This window comes from Suncus etruscus, chromosome 7 (assembly GCF_024139225.1).
Source record: "Suncus etruscus isolate mSunEtr1 chromosome 7, mSunEtr1.pri.cur, whole genome shotgun sequence".
Lineage (NCBI taxonomy): Eukaryota > Metazoa > Chordata > Mammalia > Eulipotyphla > Soricidae > Suncus > Suncus etruscus.
This window is the reverse complement of record NC_064854.1, coordinates 9599776-9626275: the sequence shown is the minus strand read 5'-3', so window position 1 is coordinate 9626275 and position 26500 is coordinate 9599776. Positions and strand designations below refer to the sequence as shown.

Here is a 26500-nt window from a genome sequence, read left to right as displayed (position 1 = left end):
CCTTCCTGCTGGCTAGCCGCGCTCTCATTAGCCAGTGTGCTGGGCTCCCCGTGTCCCCATTGGCCTCTCCTAAGCTGTACCCTCGATGGCCCCTGGACCTTCATAGGTTGTTGGCAGGAGGCTGCTGGCCCTTCTGGGCTTGTAGTGCACGTTTTCAGGGATCTCTGGGTCATCTGGAGCACAGGACGTGCCCCTAAAAAGAGAAGATGCTCCCAAGGAGGTGTCAGTGCCACCCACTCTGTCTCAGATGCTGCCAGAACCTATCCCTGTCCAAGGCCCCCAGGGACTCCTCAGGCGTTCTGCACATGTCCATGCAGACCTGGCCAGTTCTGCCCTTGGCCCCAAGGGACTGGGTGCCAGCCCCATATTCCAGTAGGTAGCCTCTAGGCGGGGCAGGTGCATGTGAGTGAAAGTGCTGGCCTGTGACCTGGTGAGTTCATGTAGGCCTTGGGGTAGATGACTGGCTAGCAAGGGGTACAGAACAGGGGTAGGGCCTAAAGCAGGCTGTGGTTGCTGCAGCTGGAATCCAAACATAGAGAAGTTCTGGAGGTCAAGGCCCTCTCTACCTTCCCTGCCCCAGGCCCGCCTTAGGGCCCCCCATAACTCAGGACCAAGTCTCAGGCTCCTCCCACGTCTGGTCCCCTTCCAGAGACAAGCCAGCACCATGGATCCAAACCAGTCCTCTCCAGCCTCCTGCTGGCAAGTCTGCTTCCCAGGCCTGAAAAGGGCAGTGGGCAGGTAACTGCAGTGGCCAAGGCCTCTGAATGCAATGGCACAGGTTGAGCTGGTTCCAGGGGAGCAGCCACTGTTTCCAGGGTGGGTTTTCCTGCAGAGGGTACCTTGCTGTCCTGGTCACCCCTTCCTCCAGGGCCCTGGCTCAACTACTGGGGGCCAAGTGAGCACTTATTGATGCCCATTGCAGACTGGCAGGCAGGTGGCCAAACTCTGTGCCACCACTTCCAGTCTCAGGCCAGCTGTGCCTCTTGGTCCAGAGTCAGCTAGTAGATGCAGATGTGCAGAGAACAGGGCCCTCCCCAGGAGGTTCACAGGGGCAGGAAGGGAGATACCTGGAGTGCTTTGGGCCCTTAGGCTGAACCCAGCCTCGGATGCACAGCCCAGGGTAGTTCCCAGTCTCAGAACTAGCACCAGCCCCTGAAAGGTGCAGAATCCTTAGACGGGAATGAGGTCACACACATGCACGCAAGCACGGATGCACGTGCAGAACCCTTACACGGGGATGGGGTGACACACATACACACACACACAACACGTCTTTACCCTCCTGCCCCACCCACCCACCTACTTCCCATCCCTATCTCCAGAGGAGTATCCCATGAGAAACAAGAGTCTTTAATGTCCTCAAGAAGCACCACCTTGATATGACAAGTGGGGGGTACAGGGAGGTACCCCCAGGCCGCCCTCCCCCTGCAGGCGCATCCCAGATCATCCTTGGAGATGCTAGAACTCTGTCATCTTCTTGTGGGTATCTGCCTGGCTCTGCTCCCGCTGCAGACCTGCCTCCTGGGCCCGGAGCTGGCTCAGGAGCTGCTGAGCTCTGGTGAGCTTCTCCTGCAGTTGGGCCGCTGTCACGCCGTGCCTGGAGATGGCCTTGGGGTCACTGGGGTTCTTGGGCAGCCGCCCAAACCCTTCTGCCCGCCAGTGCCATCACCTACCGTCCAGAGTTGCGGGCCAGGGCCTCCTGGATGCCCTTGATGTCCCGCTGGGCCTGCTCAATCTTCTCTTGCGTGTGGAAGAGCTGCAGGCTCAGGGCGCGCTTGGCGCTCTTGCCCGCGTGGTACAAGTCCTTGCTGCTCTTCTTCCCGCCCTGAGGCGTGGCACCTGCCTCGGACGGTGCCCCAGGAACTTGGCCCTGAAGCTTCTCATTCAGAAAGTCGAACACATTGCGACGAGGCTGTGGTGGTGGGCGGCCCTTGGCCCCAGGCTTCCGGTTCTTGGGGGGCCTGGGGGTGCTGGTCTGGCCGCTCTTGGTCTTTTTCTGCAGGATCTCCGCACACTGGTCCAGCGACTTCCCCCGAGGCAGCACCACAGCGTGGATAGGCTCCACCCGCCCATCGCCCCGAGGGCCCAGACCTGGGGGCACACAGGGGCAGTGTGGCAGCCAGGGCAGCCCTCCACCCGCTGCGGGGCACAGGGGGAGAGAATGGCAGAGCCACGGTGCACGCACTCACCCTTGCCGACCTCGTAGCCCATCTTAGCCAGGAGCCTGGAGCCGATGCCACGCGTGTGCACCTCCCAGCCAGCAAAGGCGGAACTGCAGGGCCCGCTGGTTTCGGGGGCAGGTTCCACAACTGTGGGGACAGGCAGCATTCAGCAGGGAGCTGAGAACCATACACTGGGCACTCGGGTCCTTCCCCAAAGTGCCCAGCCCTTTGCCGAGGCCTCTGCTCTGCCCCATCCACAGCCCCCAGGACCTGTGGAGGCAAGACTGGCAGGCCAGCTCCTACACCTACCTCGGGCATAACTGGTGTCATCTGTGTCACTGCCATCCGAGTCCGAGTCTGTGGAAGGCTCAGCACGCAGAGGGGGCAAGACGCTGTCCCCCTCCACCACAGCCTCCTTCAGCAGCTGCGAGTCAAAGCGGACTGTGTAGTAGCCGCTGTCTACATCTGCAGACAAAGCCGGGCCAGAGGTGAGGGATCGGAGGCCAGGCAGGCCGTGACCCTGCTGTGTGTGGGCAAGCACAGGGCTGAAGGAGCAGGGCAGCCTCACCAACGATCCGGGCAGAGTGCCACAGGCCATCCTCATGCTTGGCCAGGCACGCAGAGCCTGCCTGCAGGGAGCTCAGGTCCGGGGCCTGGAAGGGCCGCAGCTCGTCCACGGAGACCACCTGGCCATGGGAGAACCTGTGAGAGAGAGGCAGGGACAGGCTCACACGGGGCCATGGAGGAGAGCCGGGAGAGTGCAGGAGGCTCAGTTGGGGTCTGTGCCCCACACCATGCATGCTACACACAGCACAGCACACACAGGCATGGACTTGCACGAAGTGATCCCATGTGTACACACTGGCACAACAGCACACCTAGAACAGCTCACATACTACAGCACACCTAGCACAGCTCACATACTACACATGTTCACATTTGCACACGTTTGGAATACCTGCATGTGCACTCCTGGATACATGGTACACCTAGCACAGTGCACGCATGACATGTTGCATTTGCACATGTGTGCCAAAGCACACAACACATATATGTGTTAAAGAATACACACCACTGTGCACCTTTTTGAGCACAGTACATGTATGGCAAATGGGTACACATAATGGAGCATACATGTAATAAGCACACAGCATGGACACAAATTCACTTTGCATACACATAATGGAGCATATACCATGCATGTGCGTGTTCCTGGACACATAGCACATGCTGGCTCCTGCTCGGCTGTCTGTTCCTCTTTCAGCATGGCCTCAGGAGTGTCCTCATATCCCGGACAGGAGACTCAACCAGAGTCGCCAAGATAGGAGAGATGCCACTGGAACCTGGGACCTTTGGACGGGGCGGCACAGCCTGATTCGCGTGGGTGAGGCCCTAGGCCTCACATAGGAAAGGGGTTCTGTGCTACAGGACTGAAGCAGATGGCAAGAGCGCTGGGCTTACACACAGATAACCTGCAGGTTACCCTGCGGCCCACCCTGACTGATCCCTGAGCACCACTGGGTGTGGCTGAAAAACAGCCAAATGAGGCCCTTCATTTGTATGAGTGAGCCAGTGACATTCAGAATGAAGGAGAAGGGTGGACAGAGGGGTCTGTGTGTTCCTCATCTGCATCAATGAAGCCGGACATTCAGACCACATCAGAGAAAAGAGATCAAAGACTCAAGACAATTATGCCAAGGTAGAGAATAAGACTCCGAGATTTTCAGCCTCGCGCCACAATCCTCAAGCAGTGACTACAGGTGGGCGGTTGCAAGCAGACACCCTAATGCCGATTCCTCTGCACTCCCACACACCTCACACACCTGAGGGCTCAAAGCACCTATGGGCAACTGACAGCAGAGAAGCGGTGGCTCATTCATTCATAGCTGTAGCATGGCTAAGGACAGCTAGAGACTGGGAGTGCTATGCTCAGATGAGTAAGCTGCAGAAGGAAGGCAAGGGCCAGCAGCAGGTGGCAGTCTCACTCAGCAGGAACGTGGGAGGATGCAGGGGGCATCTGCGGACAGACCCTATAACAGGGCAGTCAGGAGAAGTTGCAGCAGATTCACACCCAGGGCATGGTCAGTTGGGGCCTAGCACAACCAGGGCAAAATAAATCACTAGGATTACAGCACAGCCAGGTGTGGCCCAGCACAAACACATGGGTGTGGTATGGTGGGGCCATAGTCATGACTAAAAGTGGGAGAGCCATATAGAAACCAGCTATAGACACGGATAACATAGTCAGGACCAACATGGTCACAAGGGAGCCAGTCAGGCATGGGGAAGTCATGGCCAGGACCACAGAGCGGCCACACAGGAGATCATGGCCAGGACCACAGAGCAGCCCCATGGGGATCCAGCCAGCCACAGAGACACAAGGGATCAGAAACATGAAGAGGAAAAAACGGGGGCCTGGAGCGATAGCAGAGTGGCAAGGCATTTGCCTTGCACATGGCTGATACAGGACAGACCAGGGTTTGATTCCTGGCATCCCATATGGTTCCCTGAGCCTGCCAGGAGTGATTTCTTTTTTTTTTTTTTTTTTTTTTTTTGGTTTTTGGGCCACACCCTGTGACGCTCAGGGGTTACTCCTGGCTATGCGCTCAGAAGTTGCTCCTGGCTTCTTGGGGGACCATATGGGACGCCGGGGGATCGAACCGCGGTCCGTCCTAGGCTAGCGCAGGCAAGGCAGGCACCTTACCTCCAGCGCCACCGCCCGGCCCCAGGAGTGATTTCTGAGCAAAGAGCCAGGAGTAACTCCTGAGCGCCACCGGGTGTGATCCAAAAACAAAAAACAAAAGAAGAAAACTGTACTGACATCAGAAGCAAACAAGGCCTCTTAGGGGAGGTGGCAAAATTGTAGTTCTTTCAAGTGAGACTGGTAGAGATTCCCTGGAGAACAATTTCTTGAATCACAATCTCTATTTGACAGCAACAAGATAAACATAATACCACTATTACCTTCTCTGTGTTAGGTCCATTCTGAATTTTCTGTACATTCTAAGACAATCCATTCCTTAACAACTACAGAAGATGCCTGTCCTCAAGTCATCACAAAAGCATGAAAAGCTGTTCTATCTCGCCAGCCATCCGTGAAGGAGATGCAATCTCAAGCCAGAAGCAACTCTCCCACTTTTATTGTGGCTCGCTACCAGCAGTGCTCAAGGACCCAGATGGTGCTGGGGCTCAAACCAGCCAGGGGACTGTGCACTGGCCAGTGAGCCCCTCCTCGCAGCTGGGTCACTTGAGGGCTATGGAAACTGACAGGAAATAGAAACTATAGACACCTGCCAACAGGGATCCACACCTGGGCCTCACCAGACAGAGGGCAGCTGCATGGATTAAGATGTCCTCTAGTTCAATAAACCAAATAAAAAAAAAAAGATGCAGGGGCCGGAGAGATAGCATGGAGGTAAGGCGTTTGCCTTGCGTGCAGAAAGTCGGTGATTCAAATCCCGGCATCCCATATGGTCCCCCTCGAGGCTGACAGGAGCAATTTCTGAGTGTAGAGCCAGGAGTAACCCCTGAGCGCTGCCGGGTGTGACCCAAAAACAAAACAAACAAACAAAAAGATGCAGACAAAATACAGCGGAATACATCCTCAAGGAGTGGTAAACAAACAACATCAGCCAGGAAAACCCAACCTGAAGATGAGCCAGAACATCTAAGCCCATTTCAAATGTATTTTCTGCCACCAAGACTGTCGTGTATGAATGAACAGAAAGGACCAGGCAGCTGCCACCAGAGCCTGGGCAAGACCCATGGGTCAGCCCCAGCAGGTGGAAGGCACTTCTGCCTCATCTGATGGGCACAGCAGACGGGACGCGACACTGGAGGCTTAGAACAGCCGGGCATAGGACCGAGGAGAGAGGCTGTTGACAGCAGCCAAGGGGGTGGTGCCCCTTCCCAGCTCTCCCAAGCACAAGCTCCAGACCAGTGTGGGATAAAGCACAGGGGAGCAGGCATGGAGAGTGCGAGGGCCACTTTCAGCGGAGTCTGCACAGCATGGAGTGATGATTCGTGTGTGTGTGTGTGTGTGTGTGTGTGTGTGTGTGTGTGTGTGTGTGTGTGTGTGTGTGTGTGTGTGGTGTGTCACAGGTACAACCTACCGTGTACCCACAGCGGAAGGGCGAAGCCAGGCCCATTCCTGAGAATCAGGGGCCGAGTGCCTCGACCCTCTAAACGTGCACGACCCCCCCCCCCCCCCCCGTCCACCGAGGGGTGTGCGAGGGCGGCCCTCAGCGGCTCACCTGCAGCTGTCCTGGAAGCGGCACTTGCCGTCCAGGAAGAAGGGGCAGGGCTTGAGCGCGGGCTGCGTGGGGTAGAGGCAGAGCACGCGCACGCCCGCTGCCTCGGCGCCCACCACCATGGCGTTGTGGTACTCCAGGGGTCCCCAGGCGCTGCGGAACGGGGCCTGCACCCTGCGGCCGGCCCAGGCGTCCTCCTCGTCGGTGTCCTCCTCGTCCTCCGGCTCCTCCTCCTGCGGGAGGTCCTGCGTCTCAGCAGCCGCGGGTGGGGTCTGGCCGGCGGCGGGGGGCTGTCCGTCCAGCGTGGCCAGCAGCTTGCTCTTGCGCACCGACACCAGGCTGGCCTCGGTGAGCGCGATCAGCTCCTTGAGGTCGCCCTGCAGCTGCCGCAGGTCGGCCAGCTCGGCGGGGTCCAGGTCGGCGCCCAGGGCCAGCTCCACTTGCTGCAGCTGCGCGCCCGACGCCTGCAGCGCGGCCTGCAGGCTCTCCTCGTCCATGCTGCGCCCCGTTGACAGGAACCCCGAGGGGCGACCCCAGCTCAACTCGCCCGCACCCGCACCCGCACCCCGGGCTGCTCCGGCCCGCTCGCCGCAACCCTGCTCGGTTCTTCTTCGCAGGCTCTGGGCGCCGCCATTAAGAGCATAGAGCGGCGCGCCGCCGGCTAGAGCGTACTGGGTGGGGGAAATACTTCCGGTATGTGACGTCACTTTCTCGCGCGGCGCCGTCGCCGCAGGAAGTGCGTCACGGCGCGAGGGCTGCTGGGACGGAGCCGCTGCTCCGTGGTCGCTGCCGCGGCTGTTGCCCCGTTTCCCGTCGGGCCTTGCGCGGGGTCAGCGCGGGGTCAGGCGCAGGTAGGCCAGGCCAGGGGGTTGACAGCCGGGCTGGCGGGATGTTGGGGGCCTAGGGGGTCCCGGGGGGTGTCCCAGCGCGGCTCAGCAGGCGCCCCTGCGCTGCCCTGTGCACAGGGCAGGATGTATACGCTCCTGTCGGGCCTGTACAAGTACATGTTCCGGAAAGACGAGTATTGCATCCTCATCCTCGGCCTGGACAATGCGGGCAAAACGGTAGGTAGGGCCCCTACCCCGACACCCCAACACTTCTCCCCCCTATGGGTTCCCCCATTGCCTGTGGCTGTCCCCCACATCCTCTTCGTGCACCCCCGAGTCCCCTCATCTGAACCCACCGTACCCACTGGAGTAGGAGACAACCCACTCCTCTCTCTCCCCACCCCCCCCATTGGCCTTGGGGAGTCTCCTCCCTCCATGGAGATAAGTAAGGCCAGGGGGGCCCTTCTCATCACCCCTTCTCTCCAGACCTTCCTGGAGCAGTCCAAGACCCGTTTCAGCAGGAGCTACAAGGGCATGAGCTTGTCCAAGATCACCACCACTGTGGGGCTTAACAGTAAGGACTGCCTTGGGGGATGGATAGGGGTCGGGGAGGCATTCGGACTCACGGATCCAGCGCACGTGCGCGCACGCACACACACACACACACACACACACACACACACACACACACACACACACACACACACCGTCTCTCTTCACAGTCGGCACCGTGGATGTGGGGAAGGCGCGCCTCATGTTCTGGGATTTGGGGGGCCAGGAGGAGCTGCAGTCTCTATGGGATAAGGTGAGTCGTTGTGTTCCCCACTACCACCACCACCACCACCACACACACACTCTCCTGCTCTACCCCTACCTCAGAGACAGGACCTGGAGCCCTGACCGAGTTCTACGGTGACAGGAAGGCTCCAAAGTACTTGTGCTAACATGGTCCTGGATGTCTCCAGGTCCTGTCCCTCAAATGGGGTGCTTCATCTCTCCCAGGGCCTTCTCTTCAGATGGGCCACATTGCTAGAAGCCCTGTGTGTGCCTCTAAGAGCGAGGCCTGACTTCCTGCTGGGGCATCTTAGGCCGACCGCATTGGGGCCAGAGCAGGTGTGAGCGCAGGTGTGGGTTCTATACCATCTTGGGTCTGTGTCCTCCAGGACAGGTGTGAGCACAGGTGTGGGTTCTGTACCATCTTGGGTTTGGATCCTCCAGGACGTGTGTGGGTTATGTACCATGTCAGGGTCTGTGTCCTTAAGGACAGGTGTGAGTGGAGTTGTGTGCAATTGTGGGTCTCTGCCATTTTAGGTCTGCTTCCTACCTGCATGAAGCCGTGCAGAGTTTGATCAGCATATTTCAGCACAGACCATGGAGGCACTAGTCCCTAGATTCTGGGGACAGGCGGGCAGAGCAGGCATGATTCGTTGTTCAGGCTCCCTGGGACCCCAGCCAGAAGTACTCTGTTCCATAGCTATCCTTGGACCCTAGCAATTAATTGACGGGGTTTCCCGAGTCTGCCAGGAGCAATTTCTGAGCATAGAGTGACCCCTGAGCGCTGTTGTGTGTAACCCAAATAAAAAAAAAGCGGTGGGGTTTCTGTCCCCTCTGGACATACACCCATTGGGAAGCACCAGGCTTAGGGACAGTGCCTTGTTGCTTGGCCCTGCTGTCTTATGTGGCCCATCACTCATCATCCCTGGCAGGATCCCTCTATAGGTCCCTCCATTGGGCCTCTGATGACTTGGAGCAGACCCTGGTGTGGAGTTTGTGGGGTTAGGCCATCCCCAAGGGTCAGCCGTCATTTCCTGGAAAGGTCTTGGGCACAACCTACTTTTTATGTCCTCCAGAGGGACTTGCATTTGAGGCCTGCCCTGGGCACCGGTACCTGTGGTTCAGCCCATGATCTCTGTCTCTATCTCCTTCTCCCCAGTACTATGCAGAGTGCCATGGTGTTATCTATGTCATCGACTCCACAGACGAGGAGCGGCTAAATGAGTCCAAGCAGGCCTTTGGTGGGTGCAGTGTGGTGGGTGAAGAGGGGACGGGAGGGCACTGGGTGCTGCTCCCTCCTACTCTCTCCGCGGGCCCCGGGAGGCTGATACAGGGCAGGATGGAGGGTCATGGGGCCAACTCTCCGCCCTCCAGAGAAGATGGTCACAAGTGAGGCTCTGGACGGCGTGCCCATCTTGGTGCTGGCCAACAAGCAGGATGTGGAGGTGAGAGGTATCCCTGGGCTGGGGTGCAGGGTGTCGGGTGCTGGGTGCCCTGTCCTGCAATGTGCCTTCTGTCCACCGGGAGTGTGTATGCACTGCAGAGGGACCTGCCACGCCCACCCTCAATCCTATCCCCCCAGACCTGCCTGTCCATCCCTGATCTCAAGACAGCCTTCAGCGACTGCACCTCCAAGATCGGCAGGCGCGACTGCCTGACCCAGGCCTGCTCAGCCCTAACAGGGTGAGTGTCCTGTCGCCCTCCCAGCACCCATGGGCCAAGCTTGGCCCGCCCACACTCACAACTGATGTCTCCACAGCCAAGGTGTGCGCGAGGGCATTGAGTGGATGGTGAAGTGTGTGGTGCGTAACCTGCGCCGACCACCACGGCAGACCGACATCACGTAGCCACCCGGCCGGCTCCACTGCCCTCTCCAGCCCTTCCCCTCCCCATGTCTCAATGGCTTTGGATTTTCTCCCCACAAACTTGTGTGTCTGGAAGTGTGTGGGCCCTGGGGCTTCTGTACAGGGTTGTTGAGCAGTTGGGCCGGCTTCAGCCAAGGGTCCCCCTACCCTGCCCCAGGAAGGACCTGGCACCAAGGCTGGGTTGGCCTGAGCTGTTCCATCCCTAAGGTGTTCCAGCCCATGTCAGCAGCCAGCTGGGGCCTTGAGACCAGGTGGGGGACCTGCCCCAGACACTGAATCCCCTTGTGGTATCCCAAAAGAAGCCCAGGTATGGGGGAAGCAGAGACCCTCAAATGGGGCCAGTGTCCTAGCTGTATCCCTGCACACAGGAGAGGTGCTGCTAGAGAATGGTGGGGGCCAGCTGCAGGTGAGATGAGCCAGGCTTGACATTCCCCCTAGCTCTCTGGAGCTCTTCGGGGTAGCTTGCCAGCAATTCTCAGGAAGCCTGGAATGTCCCATGGTCCCCCTGTGGAGGCACGCCTTGGGGCAGGCCCAGACCTCTATCTGTGGATGCCCTGGCTGACCTTGGCCCTCCCTGCACCCATCGTGTTGGGGGCAGCAGGGGGCCTAGGTGCTACCCTACCCGGCCTCCTGCTAAGCACTAACCAGACAATGGACAACCAAGTTTACAAAAGACTATTAAACTTTGGAGCCTGCCTCAGCCTCCTAGGGAGTGTTCTAGGGGTGGGTGGGGAGGTGGGAGAGGGGTTGAGACCCAAGGGAGTGGGAAAAACAGCTCAGTGTTATGGGAGGAATTGCACGCACATGCCCAGCTCCAGTTTCTGCAGTTTAGTGACCTATAACACCTACAGGAGCCTTCTGGACCCAGGGCAGTGACTCCAGCAGCTGCCACTACCAGGCTTGGAGCCTAGGGTGTGGAGCAGGGAGTCATGTGTCCAAGCCCTGCGGCGCCTGCCACAGCCATCAGGAAGTCCTAGGGTAGCAGCTCCCGAACACCATGAAATCAATAATGGTGTGTTCTCACTCCTCCAGGAAGGATGGGCACGGCAGACAGCCACTGGATTGGGAGCCTGAGGGAAGGTCAGGAAGGGCAAGAAAAGCTGCTGCACTTGTTCCTCTCATGTCCTCCCCAGTGCACCTGGCTCTGGCTCAGCAGGTGCACTGTCTGGGGAATCTGGTAAAGGTGGTGCACAGCGCATCATGGAACGAGGAGCTGGGCACATTGATGGTCAGGGCCAGGAATGTGCATTTGTGATGTGGTCAGCAGGTTCCAGTGTCAACACTATCACAGGTGCATGCTGGCACCACGTGTCTGGCATGACAGTGCCTGTTCCTATGCACTCACACCACATACTTCTCCTATCACACCCACAAGGTGTGCTGTATCCTGCGTCCTGCTAGTGCCCTGCAGGCAGGGCCAGTGCTCTAGGCAGGAGCCAGCAGTGTGTTCATATAAGTTAGAGCGTCAGGGGCTGGAGGGATAGCAGTGGTAGGGTGTTTGCCTTGCATGCAACTGATCCAGTGTGAAAGGTGGTTCGAAGCCCTGTGCCTGGCAGGAGTGATATCTTTTTGTTTCTTTGTTTTTGGAGTGATTTCTGAGCACAGAGCCAGGAGTAACCCCTGAGAGCCACCAGGTGTGGCCCAAAACAAAACAAAATAGGTGTGTCACTGGTAGGCACTTGCCCATAGGGCTGCCAATTTGCAGTAGCACTGCAGGTAGTTCCAGAACTGCATTAGTGGTGCAATGGGAATGGGCCACAGAGAGTGGGGCTTTCCAGACCAATGGGCTTCTGCACCAAAGTGCCCCAGGGCAAACTTGTTGCAAAGCAACCACTCCCATGTCCTACCACCTACAAACTGGGCCAGATAACCTTTTCCTTCACTTATTTTATTAGCAGTGTCCTAAAAGTGGGCCCCTTGCCCACACTGGCATCCCTGAGGTCCTCTCCTGCTGGGCTGGCCCCCCACAGCAGCACCCCACAGTTCCTGGCATCCTTGGTCCCCTGCAGGAGGCAGTGCTGTGTTCACCAGACCTCAGGTCAGAAAAACTGCACAATTCTGTGTGCTTTCTTTCAGGCCACACTGTGGCCGGTGGTGCAGGGTCTACTGGTGTGTACCCAGGGTCAGCAGTACAGAGTCACAGAGAGGGCCACTGCCAGATGACACAAGTCTCTCCACACCCAGGGACAGGATGAGTGAGTGGAGGGCCAGCTCCCCTGCATGCCGCCCAGAGGTGTGTGCTTCGCTTTGGTGAGAGGCCTGGAGTGGACCTCTCCTGGAGTGGAGAGAGCACAGTGTGTCCAGCACTGGCTGAGGTATTCACCTGGGCAAGGATGGGCAGTCACCCACCAGGCCCGCAGGCCCCGGGAACCAGAGCAAGGGTCAGGCTCCTCAGTGGGAGTTCCAGTGGCTCAGCACCCGCCCCCTCCAGGGCTGGGAGAGGCAGGTGGACCCTTCAGATCAGAGCAGATCTGTAGGAAATGCGGCAAGTGCTGAGGCCTCAGGAACGAGCTGAAGCCTGCCGAGGATGGGGACAGGAGGGAGAGAAGGGGTGAGTGCTCAGTTTCAGGGGCTTCCCTCAGCCCCCCACCCCCAGCCTAGGGCCCGCCTACTGACCCTGCAGCAGGGGGAAGTCCTCAGGTCTCTCAGTAGTGAGGTCAGCCACCACAGCCAGTGCATTCCCCAGGTCTCCGTCCTGCCTGTACGTTCTCAGCACCTCCTGCAGCCGACCACTCCCTGCTGGACCCAGGGCCCTGTGCACCTGGGCCAGGTACTCACGCTCCAAAGCCTGCCCGGGGAACTCTGGCTGGGGGGCTCCTGCAGCGGACAGACAGCACTGGGACCTTACTGAGGGGCCTGCTTGGGCAGCGCTGATACTGTCAGCTCCTATCCAGTGGGCAGGTTCTGCTCTCACCTGCAGGGAGTGCCCCAGACACCAGGTGCAAACGACCTCCATTCAGGTGCCCCTCGGAGTCCAGCTGTTTGGCCGTACCCTCGGACACTGTCAGCTTGGACTGAGAATCTTGCTTTCCTGCAGGGCCGGGACATACAGGGCCAGATGGGTTCCAGGGTACCAAGTGTGCCAGAGAAGGGGAAATGAAATGGGGAGGAAATGAAAGGTGGCCCCCTGTCGGTCACAAGGGGCAGGGTCTTAAAGCAGGGGAGAGAGCCGGTGCTCTGGGGGTACCACTGCAGAAAGGAAGGGCACATAGTGAACTCCTGCCCATAGCATGAGGAACTGGGAGGGGCTCAGGGGCCTAGAGGGGAGCAAGCTCACCAGAGACCCTGGCCCTGGACAGGCAGGGTACCGGCTCAGCACCACCACAGCGCTGGCCCGTCCACTGCAGACACAGCTCCTCAAAGCGCTGCTTGTGGTGGGGACGCACGAACTGGTAGAAGCCTGTGAAGAGGAAATCTGAGCAGGGCAAGCTCTGCACCAGGCTCCTCACCCAGCACTTGGCAGGCCCCATCGCACCTCGGAACAGGTTATGCTTCTCCGAGTCCTCGCCAAAAACACTACACAGGTGGGTCCCCAGGGCCTGGAAGTCGTCTGAGGCCTTGTACGCCCGAAGGGCCTTCGTGAACACCTGGAAGCCGGCTGGGCTTAGCCTCTGCTTTGCAGCCACCATGAACAGCTTGGCCTTCTCGGTCTGTGCCTCGGGTGCTGAGCCCTCCTGCTGGACACAGTCCATCCCCTGGTCAGCGTGACCACACCCTGGCCATGACAAGCCTTAGTCTCCAGCCCCAGCTACGGCTAAGCCCCCAGAGCATCCTGACAGCGCCACTGCTACCTTATAAGTGAGCACTTCCAAGAAATGTATGGAGTGGCAACGTGGGTGTGGAGACAAGCCCCCAACCCTCCCTCCAGAGATGCTCTGAGCCAGGACTAGGAGCCCAGTCACCATGAAGAGCCCCCCTCTTAATCCAGGCCTGCAGAGTGGAGACACCCTGACAGGGAGGGTTGTGGGGCACCAGCCAGTTCTGTATGTTTGATAGAGACCGAAACATTTGCAAGTCAAGCGCTGTGGAAAATTGCATTGTTCACTGGGGGGAAAGAGGCTGTGCCCTGTGGGTGAGGGTACCTCCTGGGCCCTCCAGAACCCTTGCTAGGTGCCCGGGCATGAGGGGCTTCCATACCGGGCCACTGACCAGCCGGATCTTCTTCCTCCCACCTCTCCGGAAGGCTCGGGGCTCCACTGGTCTCTTGTGCTGGGGGAAAAGTGAAGTACCCACACCTGACACTCCAGCCTGAGACAGGCCCAGTTCTTATCTCTGAGGAGCTGGAAGGCTCTGGGCAGAGGCCGGATGTAGGGTCTGAACTGGGCAATGCCACAAACAAGGCAGGTGTGGGTGACGGGGTGCTGAGCAGAGGGGGGTCAGGGATGCTCCATCTGCTCAGCCCTACCTGCTCCTCCTTGCGTGGGGAATCATCATCAGGTGCCCCGGCCTGCTGCTCGCTGTGCTCCAGGGCAGCCAGCAGCCCCCCAGGTCTCCTCGAAGCTTGGGCTGACTCCTGGTTGTACTCCACGCACAGACTGCCCATGGTGTCCCGGTCACTCGGGGATCCTGCCCAACAGCAATCTTCCTGGATGGTACCCCATGGGTGCCCCCCCAAGCTCTGGTCCTCAACCCTCTTTCTGCCCCTAACCAATACCAGCTTGTCTGTGCTGCAGGCTGGGCACATGCAGGTCCAGGGTCCGAGCCTTCCTCGTGGGCAGAGGGCTGTGCGATGCAGACAGCAGTGGCACAGCACCCTCTTCCGCACCAGGACCCAGGGCCGGATTCCGGTGGGGCGGCACAGGCATCTGCACAAACGACAAGGCTGGGTCAAGGGTGGGTTCCCAGCTGTGCCAGTCAGCCTCCCTGGGTGTGCCCTGTACTCACTGTTTTTTGAGCCACACGGAAGAAATGGGCCACGTCACGGATCACATGGCCAAAGCTCTCATAAACCCTGACATGGGGGCGCACCCAGGAGGGCAGCTGGGCTCTGATGTCTGCGTAGGTAAACCTGGGGTGGGGTGGGGGGGAAGTCCTGCCATCAGCCTCACATCCCAGGGCCCAACCTCCCGACCCTGCCCACAGGCAGCGCACCCACCTGTGGTCACAGAGAAACACCGCACCATAGTCATGACGATGGCGGATTACCCGCCCGATGGCCTGATTGACGGCCCTGGTTGCCTGCAGTCGGTACCATTCGTACCCAGAGAGAAACTGCAGAGTGGAGTCAGACTGGATCCCACTCGTGATCCAACCCACTCTGACTGGACTCTGCCCACCCACCCAAGGCTCCATCCCTGTCACATGACACTTGCAGCTCCACTCAACCTAGCCTGACAGCTCCATATGATCCCACCCCACCCCACCCACCAGGTAGCCCCTCACCTGGCCCTCCCTACTCTTTTCTCGCATCTCATCCAGGAACTGCATCTTGAGCACCACCCGGGGGTCCTTGCGTGGTGGGTAAGGGAGGCCCGTGATGATGACGCCCCGGCCATTATAGTCGGTGAAATCCAGCCCCTCACTGGCCTGGGGGGCAGTTGGGGTTGTCTTGTGGTGGGTGCCTCTTGGAAGACACCCACCGCACCCCAAAGTCCCACCCGAGTTCCTGGGGGGACTTACCTTACCCCGGCATACCGCCAAGAAGGTGGCCCCACTGGACTCAGGGGCGATGACCCGTGCATAATAGGCATCCATGACCTTCGAGAGTGGAAAGCAAGGGTTGAGCCTCAAGGATCACACCCACCCCACCAAGAAGATGGGGTCCAGGGAGACCAAAGGGGAGAGAGGGGCAACCAGGACAGGTAAGGGTGTGGGATGGCTCAGATCCAGAGGCTCCCCGTCCCATGTCTTGTCCCACTCCTCCTCCATCATGCCATTCTCCTTCTACCATGTCCTGCCCTGTTGTCATGCCCCACCTCTATATACACCATAATAGCCTTGCCCCATGTTCTCACACCTGAGAGAAGCTTCCTTTGCTCCGGGGCTCCACAAACACAGGTTTCAGGGCCTCCAGTTTCCTGGCAAAGTCATGGGCCTGTGGGGTTGGGGGGTGTCACACCAAGCAGGCTTTGGCCCAGCAGAGCCCCAGGGACCAGTGGGGGTACATACCTGCCAGAAGTCCAGGCTCTTTTCCAGGACCGGGTAGGAAGGGAAGAAGACCAGAAGCCCGTGGGGGACCACTCGAGCAATGTTGCCTGCGGGGGGGCATCCATTAGGGGGAGAATGAGAGTCTGGGGGCAGGGCGAGTCTGGTGTCCCAGGCACTGGCAAAGAGGGCCAGGTTGGCACAAGGGGTCTCACCTAGTGCTTTCCCCAGGGAAGACAAGCACTCCTCGGTGAACCTGTGGGAGAGACATCAATGCTGGATGGTGTCCTCTCCCCCAGGGCCCTCCCTGCCCCCTGGGAACCCCTCCACACCCTCATGGGTGCCCTCCCTGGCCCCATGAGATGTCTCCCCTCTGAAATTCTCCCCACCCTCTGGGGCCCTCCCATCCCAGGAACCCCTCCCCGAACAAGCTCCCACCTACCCTCACTTACCCTCCCTGCCCGCCCCTACCGCTTTTCGAACGCTGAGCTCAGCTGGGCTCCATCTGGACCCCTGGGGATGATGCCCACCCAGACCTGGTGCTGGCCGATGACGTGGGAGTTCTCCAGGCACACTGGGAAGGGGCTGCGGGCACAGAGGGAGAGGGGAGATCGAACCTTCACGCCCCAACCTTGGTGGGGGTCACCAAGGGATACAGCAGAGACTCACATCTGCATCTCCTGGGCGAAGGAGGACACGGGCGACAGGGTGCCACTGGTAAGGATGATGGTGCGGGCACCTCGAACGACCAGCTCCCGCATGCTGTGCCCGGGGCTGAAGCACCAGTAACTCAGCACCTTCCCTGGGGGTGGGGGGACAGCAGCCCAGTGTGGGTGGGTGGGGCAGTAGAGACGCCCGCAGGGCAGTATACAGGCGCATGTAGAATAAGGGGTACACAGACCACCTACAGCCACACCCACAAGGAGTGCAGTGTGAGGCTAGGCACCTCAGGATCAGGGACGGCCTGACAACCTACAGGCACATGTGGACAACACAGACACACATACAGGGAGTTCAGTGGGAAGCAGTGTGAGGCTGGGTGCCTCAGGCACGGGCAAGGGCTGGGTGTCAGCCTGGAGGTGGTGCTACAGGAGGAAGCAGGCAATCCCCAGCAGAGACCCCAGGCTCACCCTGACTCCCCCAGCTCCTCAGGAAGACACAGTCTGGATATGACCCCCGAGACAGTTTAGGCCAGTGATGGCTAACCTTTTTTGAGCCCGTGTGCCCAAACTGCCGCACAAAACCAAAGAGTTTCCTCAAAAGTGCCAGCAAGTAGGGGCTGGAGAGATAGCATGGAGGTAAGGCGTTTGCCTTTCATGCAGGAGGTCATCGGTTCGAATCCCGGCATCCCATATGGTCCCCCGTGCCTGCCAGGAGCAATTTCTGAGCCTGGAGCCAGGAATAACCCCTGAGCACTGCCGGGTGTGACCCAAAACACACACACACACACAAAGTGCCAGCAAGTCAATTAAACCTTAATAACAAGATTAAAGTATCTAAGAACTATGTGACACACGCCGCATATCTTAATTGAGGACTTTCCCACGTGCCAGCGCCATAGGTTTGCCATTGAGGGTTTAGGCCCTCACGTGGGCTGCAGCCAAGAGCTAGAAAGTGAGGTCCCGCAGGGGCATGACCCTGGAACAATTACCTCTGCCTAATGCTGAGGTACCTGGTATGGTGAGGCTAGGCCATCTCAGTCTTGTGGGCTCACCCAGCATGCTGGGGCAGGACGCCAAGAAGGAGGACGTAGGACTCCCCTACCTGACTTCCTGACCACAGGGTTGTTCCAGGAAGCAGAATGCTGAGACGTCTTCCGCTGGTTGGTGTCGGTGTGGATGTGCACCTGATGGTGGTGCCGGCAGTGTGAGCAGACTCCCCAGGAACAGGCCAAAGCAGGGACCCCAGGGGAGTCCACTGTAGGCACCGCCAACAGCAGGGAGTCCAGGGAAGCCTACAGCGGGCACCATGCTCACCTTGTAGAATTGAGAAACTTCGAATCCTGTCACCGAGCCAGGCCCTTCCTGTGCAGAGTCTGAGCTAAAGACAATCTGAAAGATGGGGGCAAAAGGCTCAGTGGAGGGGGCATCAAGGCCCATTGCAGGGGCTGAAACAGTGGCTCAAGCGGTAAGGCATCTGTCTTGCCTGCACTAGCCTAGGGCAGACCGCTGTTCGACCTCTGGCACCCCATATGGTCCCACAAGCCAGGAGCGATTTCTGAGTGCATAGCCAGGAGTAACCCCTGAATGTGACCGGTGTGGCCCAAAAATTAAAAAAGAACAAAAACGGGCCCGGAGAGATAGCACAGCGGCGTTTGCCTTGCAAGCAGCCGATCCAGGACCAAAGGTGGTTGGTTCAAATCCCGGTGACCCACATGGTCCCCCGTGCCTGCCAGGAGCTATTTCTGAGCAGACAGCCAGGAGTAACCCCTGAGCAATGCTGGGTGTGGCCCAAAAACCAAAAACAACAACAACAACAAAAAAAAGGTCCATTGCAGGGGAAACTGGGGAAACTGAGACTGCTGGGTCATCCCTACACAAGGCATATCGATGTAGCCAGCAGCACCCACAGGGGTAAGGACAAGTCAGTGATGCTGGATGGCCTGCTAGCACCAGGCTGCATGTCCAGCCTTGGGTATCACCTGCCCACATGTGACCTGTGTCATCCCCACAGTGGTGACAAGAAGAGGGAACAGAAAAACCATCCATGGGGCCAGAGCAGTAGCACAGCGATAGGGCATTGTTCTTGCACATGGCTGAACTGTGGATAGACCTGGGTTCGATTCCCAGCATCCCATATGGTTCCCAAGCCTGTTAGGAGCAATTTCTGAGTGCAGAGCCAGGAGTATTACCTGAATGCCGCTGGGTATAGCCAAAAAAGAAAAGAAAAACCACCCAGACACAGGTTCATTGATGGACAGCAACTGGGCCAGCCCTTCACATGGATCCTGGACACCCCTGGGGTCCCCTCAGCATTGTACCCTCTTAGGATTCCCAGCCAGAAGCCACCCAGAGCTCCATAGAAGAGACAGGCATGCTGAGAAAGACTGCGAGGAGTAGCGAGCAGGACCAGGGAAAGCCTGGACGGGAACTCTGTTCCTGGTGCCCACAGGCATGGAAGGCCCAGTTGTCTCAGGAGAGGAGCTGGGTCCTTGGCCCTGAACTGCCCCTGGCCTTGCCAGCTGGAGTGGCAGCGGCTGATGAGGCTGGGGGTAGACAACTCTGTGCTCCAGGGCAGTGTGTGCCTGAGCCCTACCTGGATGATGTTCCCCAGCTTCTGTAGCCCTGCCGTGTAGATGAATGGCCCAGGACCTGTCGGAACAGTGGGTGCTGACCCTCCACCGCGGGATGTGCCAGCAGGAGGCCCATGCTGCCCATTCACCCACCCAGTGACCCTGTGCAGGAACGAAGGCTCAGGTAACATGAGCAGCATTGATCAGAGCGTGATGCAGTGGGGACTGGGAGAGGAGCCTGGGCTGGGACTCACGCCCCGTCAGGTGCTGGATGATCTGGTCCAGGGAGTCCAGGATGCAGTCTTTGGTCTGTGTCGTGATCTGGGCTTCGGCAAAGAGCTGGAAGATGAAGCTGGGAAGAGAAAGTGCTCCATGCAGGCGGCTGCTACAAGATCAACCCTAACTCTGCTCAGGAACAAGCTCAGATCCTCCAGGACGGGCCGGAGCCTGGTGCAGTGCCAGGGCATTTGCCTTGCATGTGGCTGATCTAGGACGAACCATGGTTCAATCCCCCGCCGTCCCATATGGTCCCCCAAGCCAGGAGCAATTTCTGAGCGCAGAGCCAGGAGTGACACCCTGAGTGGAATGGGTGGGGAGAGGCCTGCATGGTTGGGGATGTCTGTGGAATATTGGAGTCAGGAGGCTCAGCCCTACCAGGGAAGCAGCTGGTTCCCCACTAGCTTAGCCTAACAGGGTTTAGCGAAGTGGTCTATATGGCACAATGGCAGGAGAGTTGGTGCACAGATCAGGTCAGAGTACTGCCCTGCCCTGTGTGCCATGCCTCACCTCCCCGGCTTGGTGACACCACTGTTGTCTTCCGGTATCTCGATGGCATCAATGGCAGCCTCCAGACGAAGAAGAACCACTGTGGCAAGGCAGGAGGTCAGGGGCTGGCGGAAGGCCACCCTCCCCAGTCCTCCCACAAGGGAGCCACACTCACTCTTCAGCTTGGCCACATCCTCTGGCCCCAGACTCAGCCCTGCATGAAAGAATGAGAGAATAGTCTATCTCTGTGCCCACCCTGGAAATTAGGCAGCCCCACATGTACCTTTCCACATGAAAAACCCCACCAACGACCCAAGTACAGTAGTACAGTGGCATGCACTGGGAGAACCAAGTGCTCACAGGGTAAGAAAAAGGCGCAGCAGCCGCTGCAAAGGCAAAGAAGCGTGAAGAGGGGCTGGAAGGAGAACACAGTGGGTAGGCTGTTTGCCTTGCACACAGCTGACCAAATTGGATCCCCAGCCTCCCATAGGGTTCCCTGAGCCTGCCAGGAGTGATTCCTAAGCACACAGCCAAGAGGAACACCTGAGCACTGCTAGATGCTTCAAGTTGCTGGTGCCACCCCCAAAGGTCCACAATAGTGCCCAGTGCAGTAAAGGGTCTGACAGCTCTTGCCACAACTCACCAGCCTGCAGCACCCCTGCCCCAGACTTCCTTCCCTCTGCAACATTACCATGGTTCTCTTGCCTATGGCTCCCCTGTCCCCCCAACTCCCTTGCCCTCACCTCTCCTGTCTTCTGCACTGGTGGAGTCCACACCGAAGGCCAGGGACAACTCCCCCTGCTGAGCGGCCCGGGTCTGTTCCTCTAGCACTTGGCTGATGGCGTCCAGCCCGGAGGCCACATCATGGGGTGTGAGATCAAAAGATGCTGACTCCTCGCACATTTGCTCCTGGGAGCCAGGCAGGCATCCAAGTCAGGAACGACCCGGTCCCAGAAATCGGCACGGGCCACAGCTAAGGAAGCCAGACCTGGCTACAGGGGACAGGTGCATCCTGTCCCACCCGCGAAAGGTCTAGAGACGAACTTTGCTGAGCTGTTAACATCCTAGGTCTTCCAGCCTCCCATGAGTCCCTGTGAGTCCAGACTAGGGACTGGCTTCCACCAGAACAACAATGGGGTGTCCCAGTGCTCCCTTCCAGGGAACAGACCAGTATGGCCATATGGGCTTAGAAGGAAGGGCTGCAGGACAAGGTGGGAGCCTGTGCAGCTACAGCCAGCAGAAAAGGCACCACTCAGGGCTCTGGGCAGATAGTGGGGCTGGGCCAGGGATCTGGAGCCAGGGAAGCTGCGGGCAGTTGGTGCTGTGGCCTGACACTCACCACGTTGTGAGCCTCATCGAAGATAATCACCGTGCCCTTCAGGTCAATATTGTGTGCTGTGCGACTCTGGAGTGAGTGAACAGGCTGGTGTCAGGCATGGGGGCAGTCCAGGTTTGCCCACACCAGCATCGTGGCTCTGCCACGAGCCAGTAGAAGGTGGAGCTTTCTGGCCAGTCTGAGCACCATCAGTAACGCATTGCCTAAGTCCCCTATACACATGCATGCATGCACACACACATGTGTGCTCCTCTCTGGGCCTCATCTCCACAACCCTGCCCAACGATTTCTCCTCTGCTCCCACTTCCCCCAAGCCAGCCTCACCTTGGGATCCAGCAAGTAGTTGTAAGGCATGAAGATGATGTCAGCCTGCTGACGCAGATTCCGGGCCAGGTAGTAGGGGCACAGCCTGAGGTGGGAAGTGGGTGTGTGTGTCACAGAACCACATGCAGCTGAGCCTCCCAACAGGGGAGATAGGTGGGGGAGACCCAGGCCCACAGGTAGCGTCCCAGGCCTGCAGGGGCCAGAGGACAGAGCTACACTGACACAGGATCTGAGCCTGCCCATCTGTCCATCCATGACACACACATTCTCCACCACTGCTCCAGCTCCCTTCCCAGGCTGCTCTGAGATCCCAGCCCGTGGGCCTTGTTCTCAGCAAACAAGAAGGAAGCACATCTTATGGGGAGCTAGGCCTGAGAGGCAGGGAGGATTAAACAGCCATGAGTCTGGGACCACAGAGGGCACCAGGGTAGGGCAGGGCAGGGCCCATGCTCTATCAGCCCCTAAAGTCTGGGACTGCCGCAGGCCCAGGTCTTCCGCACTCACTTGTATTTGCCCCCAGCCTTGACCAGGTCCTCGATGTCCAGGATAGGGGTGGTCAGATCCTTTTCCAGGCTCTTCTCTAGGAGGGATGAATAAGGTATGAACACAGTCCCCCTCATAAAGGGCAGAGCTCCTCCAGCCCATCTTGAATGTGGTGCCCAGCCACTAAGTTAACAATGGTTTGACCTGGCCATCTAGGGAAGGGGGAGTCTTCAGTTGGCCAGCCCCAGGAAGAACCTGCAGGGAATCTGCCCTTAGGCCTGTCACAGGCACTAGGGCAAAAGAAGATGAACACTGGAGCATCTTGTTGGGGGCCAGAGCAATAGCACAGCATAGTCGGGAGGAAAGGCCATTTGCCTTGCACTTAGCTGACCCAGTTTTGATCCCTGACATACCATATAGTTCCAGAGGCTGCCAGGAGTGATTTTTCTGAGGGCAGAGCCAGAAGTAACCTTTGAGCACTGCCAGGTGTGGCCCAAAAGCCAAAAATAAAATAAAAGATGCACATTGGAGGGGCCGGAACGGTGGCGCAAACCATAAGGCGCTTGCCTTGCATGCAATAACCTAACACAGACCTCGGTTCGATCCCCCAGCATCCCATACGGCCCCCCAAGCCAGGAGCAATTTCTGAGCGCATAGCCAGGAATGACCCCTGAGCATCACAGGGTGTGGCCCAAAAAGCAAAAAATGATGCACACTAGGATGGCCACACCTTGGGCCACAACATACTCACTGCAGAACTGAGGTTAGCCTGGACATCTGCCCAGCACCCTTTCAAAGCAGGGAGGAGTATGAGGGGCCTGGGAGTAAGAGAAGGCCCTCTTCTGGAGACTCAGGGAAACCATGGCCATGGCTAGATCCTGCCTGAATGGGACAGGAAGGGAAATGCCTAAATGGCAACTAAAAAGGGGCGCCCTGGCTGGGAGGCAGCAGAAACCGGACACTCAATGCCTCACCCTCAGTATTTCTATAAAAAGAACAGGAATGGGTTGTCAGCTTCTTGCGGCACAAGTGGATCTGAAAGGACAAGCAGAAAGAAGGACAAGGACTGTGAGCCAGAGTGAGCACAGTAGGTGTTCTCGGCACTGTCTAGTCTTGCATGTGGCTGACCCAGGTTTCCAAAAGTCCCACTGAGCCCACTAGGAGTAATTACTAAGCACAGGGCCAGGTGTAACCGCTGAGCACCACCAGGTGTGGCTCCCAAGAAAGGTTTAAAAAAGGACAAGGACTCAATGCAGTGGAGATGTGAAGGGGGCAGCACAGCCGTGCATGCAGGTCTACCAATACCACAGCACCCGCCTGCCCACAGGGACCGAGTGAGAGCCCCTCACCTGCACGTGGTTGCTTTCTTTCCGCACATCTGGGTGGACACAGAGCTGCTCCCTCGAGCCCAGGACACACACCCGAGGCCTGCAGAGAGGGCACACAGGGGCAGTGGGGCGGGGGGCAACTAGATGGAGGGCAAGGGCCAGGACACATCCTGGGCCTAGGAAGGGCTTTCCCTGCTGCGGGAGTGGCTTGAAGTGGCCAAGAAGGGGTGGGGGGATGGGCTGCTGGCCAGGGAAGGGTAGACAGCTGGGGGTTAGAGTAAGGGTGGATGGCTGCAGGATGGGGTAGGGGTTGGATGGCCACAGAGTGGAGCCTTCTTCCCATACCTGTAGCTGCACAAACACCCCCTACATGCCAGGAGCATAAGCCCAGATGCCCAGACCCAGGACGCACCTGTAGGAAGTATTCCGGAGCTCACCAATGACCTGGCTGAGCTGTGAGTGTGTTCTAGAAGCGTAGATGATCTTAGGAATGTCCATGTAGGAAGCTGGCGAGCAAGGAGCTGGTCAGGGGGTCTCAGATGCTAACCAGGACTGCATGGGGGAGGGGCAAGGGGCGGGGACAGGGGTCACACCTGGGCCATCTCCATCAGCAGTGGCACTGCACCCCCAGGATGGAACAGCTCCAGGGAACAAAGGATCTCCATTCATACGCTCGGCAATCTTGCGGACAGAGATGGCATCCCGGAGGTGCTCACGCCAGGCCAGCGTGGCACAGAGCAGACACAGGGTCTTCCCGGTGCCCGTGGGGCTCTCCAGGATACCATTCACCTTCTGGGGGCACAGGAGCATGGGAGGGAAGGGTTCCAGCTGGACTCCACCCAGAGCGAGGGGCAAACTGGGATGGGGGGGCCAGAAGGCACTGCCCTGCCCCGCCCCAGATCTGGGCACTGACCCTGGAAAGGGCCCCAGGGAGGGACCTGCAGGCATGGCTGCATAAATAGCTCTCCAGGGGGCCCAATTCCACTCCCCTCCGTCCCTACTCACCCATGGAGTGAACAACCTAGCGGGACTCACAAGCCCAGTAAGCTCTAGTGCACCCTGGGAGGGGGTGAACCCTGGGCCCAGGACACTTATGACTCCGGCCCCTCTCTGACCCCCCTTTTAATTCTACCTCCTGCAGACACTCCAACAACCGGCTCATGTAGACCTCCTGGCATGGGTATGGTTGGAAGGGGAAATCCACCGTCACCCCCCTCAGCGTTATCTGGGGCATGGCTGCGTGTGGTGAGGACTCAGACTGGAGTGCAAGTAACAGGTGAGCCCTAGGGGATAAACAGCAGATAGATAGATTAGATAGATGACAGATAGATAGATGATAGATAGATAGATAGATAGATAGATAGATAGATAGATAGATAGATAGATAGATAGATAGATAGCAGACTGTAACAGGTGAGCCCTAGGGGATAAACAGCAGATAGATAGATTAGATGATAGATAGATAGATAGATAGATAGATAGATAGATAGATAGATAGATAGATAGATAGATAGGTAGATAGGTAGATAGATAGATAGCAGATCTTCCCAGATGGCCCTCATCCGTCGACAGACAGACAGACAGACAGATAGATAGATAGATAGATAGATAGATAGATAGATAGATAGATAGATAGCAGACCTTCCCAGATGGCCCTCATTCGTCGCAGGCAGGCGGGTACCCCACACGAGCCGGGACACCCAACCGGGGACCAGGAGGCTGATCTGATCCCTCTCCTCTTCAAGAGGCTGCAGCCCGGCTTGGCCAAGGCAACCGCACACAAGGGTCTGCAGGGCCGGGCCTGCTCCCCTCCAAGGTGAAAGGCCGGATGTAGCCAGAGGGCACGGGCTCCAGATGCCCCGCAGCACCCCTGACATCTGGACAAGCAAGGTCGCTGACATCTGGCCAGCTGCCTAAACGCAGAGCATCACATCCCAGCGAAGACCACCACGCCGAGCGAGAAAACTACAAGTCCCAGAATGCAACGCGCCCACCCCCAGTACCTGGGTCTCCGAAACTCACGCCAAGTCGCCTCTAGGACAGTGTCCAGCGCGTGCGGTGCCCGTCAGCTCACCCGGGTCCCGCCGATCGGATCACCCGCTGCCAGCCCGTTTGGATTACGCGGGCGGGAACGCGCAAGCGCGGCGGGACCAGCGGTACTTCCGGACGGCGAAGCGCTTCCGGCGGAAGTCCCGCCCTCGCGGGGGCCTTGGTATCACGTAGTCTCTTCGGGTCGTGGTCCACGGCAGTCTGCGGCTTCTCTAGGCAGAACTACAGGCCACTCGGTGCTACCGGAAGCGACTCTGGAGCCTCTCTAGGCTGCGTCCCGTCTAGCTGGGCCTCCGGGATTTCTCTGCTCTATGGTCCGACCAGCTGGGCCCTGGAGTTTCCCCGGGCTGTGTTCTTGTCTAGCTGGAGTTCTCCCGTACCCTGGTGGCCCTGCACTCGCTGACCTTGCCACTGCTTCGTGGAGGGATTGTCTTAGAAAAGTAGGGGCACACGCCCAGGCCCACCATCCCAGCTCTTTGGACCTGCTAGCCTTCCCCGAGAAAGCCAGGCCTGGCCAAGCCAAGCCAGGCAGCAACTAAGCCCACTCCCTTACATATGTCCATCCAGTGAGGCAGGGTCCAGTAGGGGCGTTGAGGCCCAGCCGAGGACTGCATGTGCAGCACCCTCATGCCAGTCAGCCCCCAGGGTGCGGGCCTTGCACCTGGTCCCTGCACCGTGTAAGAGGCAAAAAAAGGAGCCAGAGCGATTGTATGGTGTGGAAGGCTTTTGCCTTGCACACAGCAGACCTGGGTTCAATCCCCTACATCCCACATGGTCCCCCAAGCCTGCCAGGAGTGATTTCTGAGCACAGAGATGTGGAATTCCTGAAAGCCCCCCAGCCCCCTCAAAAAAGAGGAACTGATTTTGAGCCACCTGAGTTCTGAATCACTCTGCTGCTGGGTCTTGGAAGTGTAGGGATTCTTCAGAGATCAGTGTCCACTAGCTCAGAACGGGGGCCTGAGGTTGGAGGAAACTACCTATCCTGGGGGGGTTGACTGGACACTGACCCTGGGCCTGGATA

At 58.4% G+C, this 26500-nt stretch overlaps 3 protein-coding genes across 3 annotated transcripts; 1 reads left to right on the top strand and 2 right to left on the bottom strand.

Annotated features, from left to right (window-relative positions):
* Positions 1-1334: 1334 nt before the first annotated feature.
* ZGPAT (zinc finger CCCH-type and G-patch domain containing) lies at positions 1335-7058 on the bottom strand. The gene is made up of 6 exons (XM_049777738.1): positions 6416-7058; positions 2731-2864; positions 2472-2627; positions 2190-2309; positions 1674-2091; positions 1335-1597 (listed from the first exon to the last, which is right to left on the bottom strand). The coding sequence occupies exons 1-6, from the start codon at positions 6907-6909 to the stop codon at positions 1459-1461; spliced, it is 1461 nt and encodes a 486-aa protein (XP_049633695.1). The 5' UTR covers positions 6910-7058; the 3' UTR covers positions 1335-1458.
* Positions 7059-7251: 193 nt separating this feature from the next.
* ARFRP1 (ADP ribosylation factor related protein 1) lies at positions 7252-10558 on the top strand. The gene is made up of 7 exons (XM_049777737.1): positions 7252-7476; positions 7726-7813; positions 7962-8044; positions 9173-9254; positions 9388-9458; positions 9596-9696; positions 9773-10558. Exons 1-7 carry the CDS (start codon positions 7384-7386, stop codon positions 9858-9860), a joined length of 606 nt encoding a protein of 201 aa, XP_049633694.1. The 5' UTR covers positions 7252-7383; the 3' UTR covers positions 9861-10558.
* A 1617-nt stretch (positions 10559-12175) lies between these two features.
* Positions 12176-24731, bottom strand: RTEL1 (regulator of telomere elongation helicase 1). Its single transcript, XM_049777105.1, has 32 exons — positions 24563-24731; positions 24024-24222; positions 23843-23936; positions 23452-23530; positions 23077-23137; positions 22124-22199; positions 21620-21704; positions 21299-21364; positions 20703-20868; positions 20135-20173; positions 19981-20059; positions 19449-19546; positions 19218-19273; positions 17939-18013; positions 17727-17808; positions 16632-16764; positions 16434-16547; positions 16178-16218; positions 15987-16072; positions 15835-15912; positions 15498-15575; positions 15261-15404; positions 14974-15089; positions 14763-14886; positions 14533-14683; positions 14298-14444; positions 14016-14119; positions 13354-13555; positions 13156-13278; positions 12793-12909; positions 12495-12695; positions 12176-12396 (listed from the first exon to the last, which is right to left on the bottom strand). The coding sequence occupies exons 1-32, from the start codon at positions 24662-24664 to the stop codon at positions 12290-12292; spliced, it is 3423 nt and encodes a 1140-aa protein (XP_049633062.1). The 5' UTR covers positions 24665-24731; the 3' UTR covers positions 12176-12289.
* Between the last annotated feature and the right edge of the window lie 1769 nt (positions 24732-26500).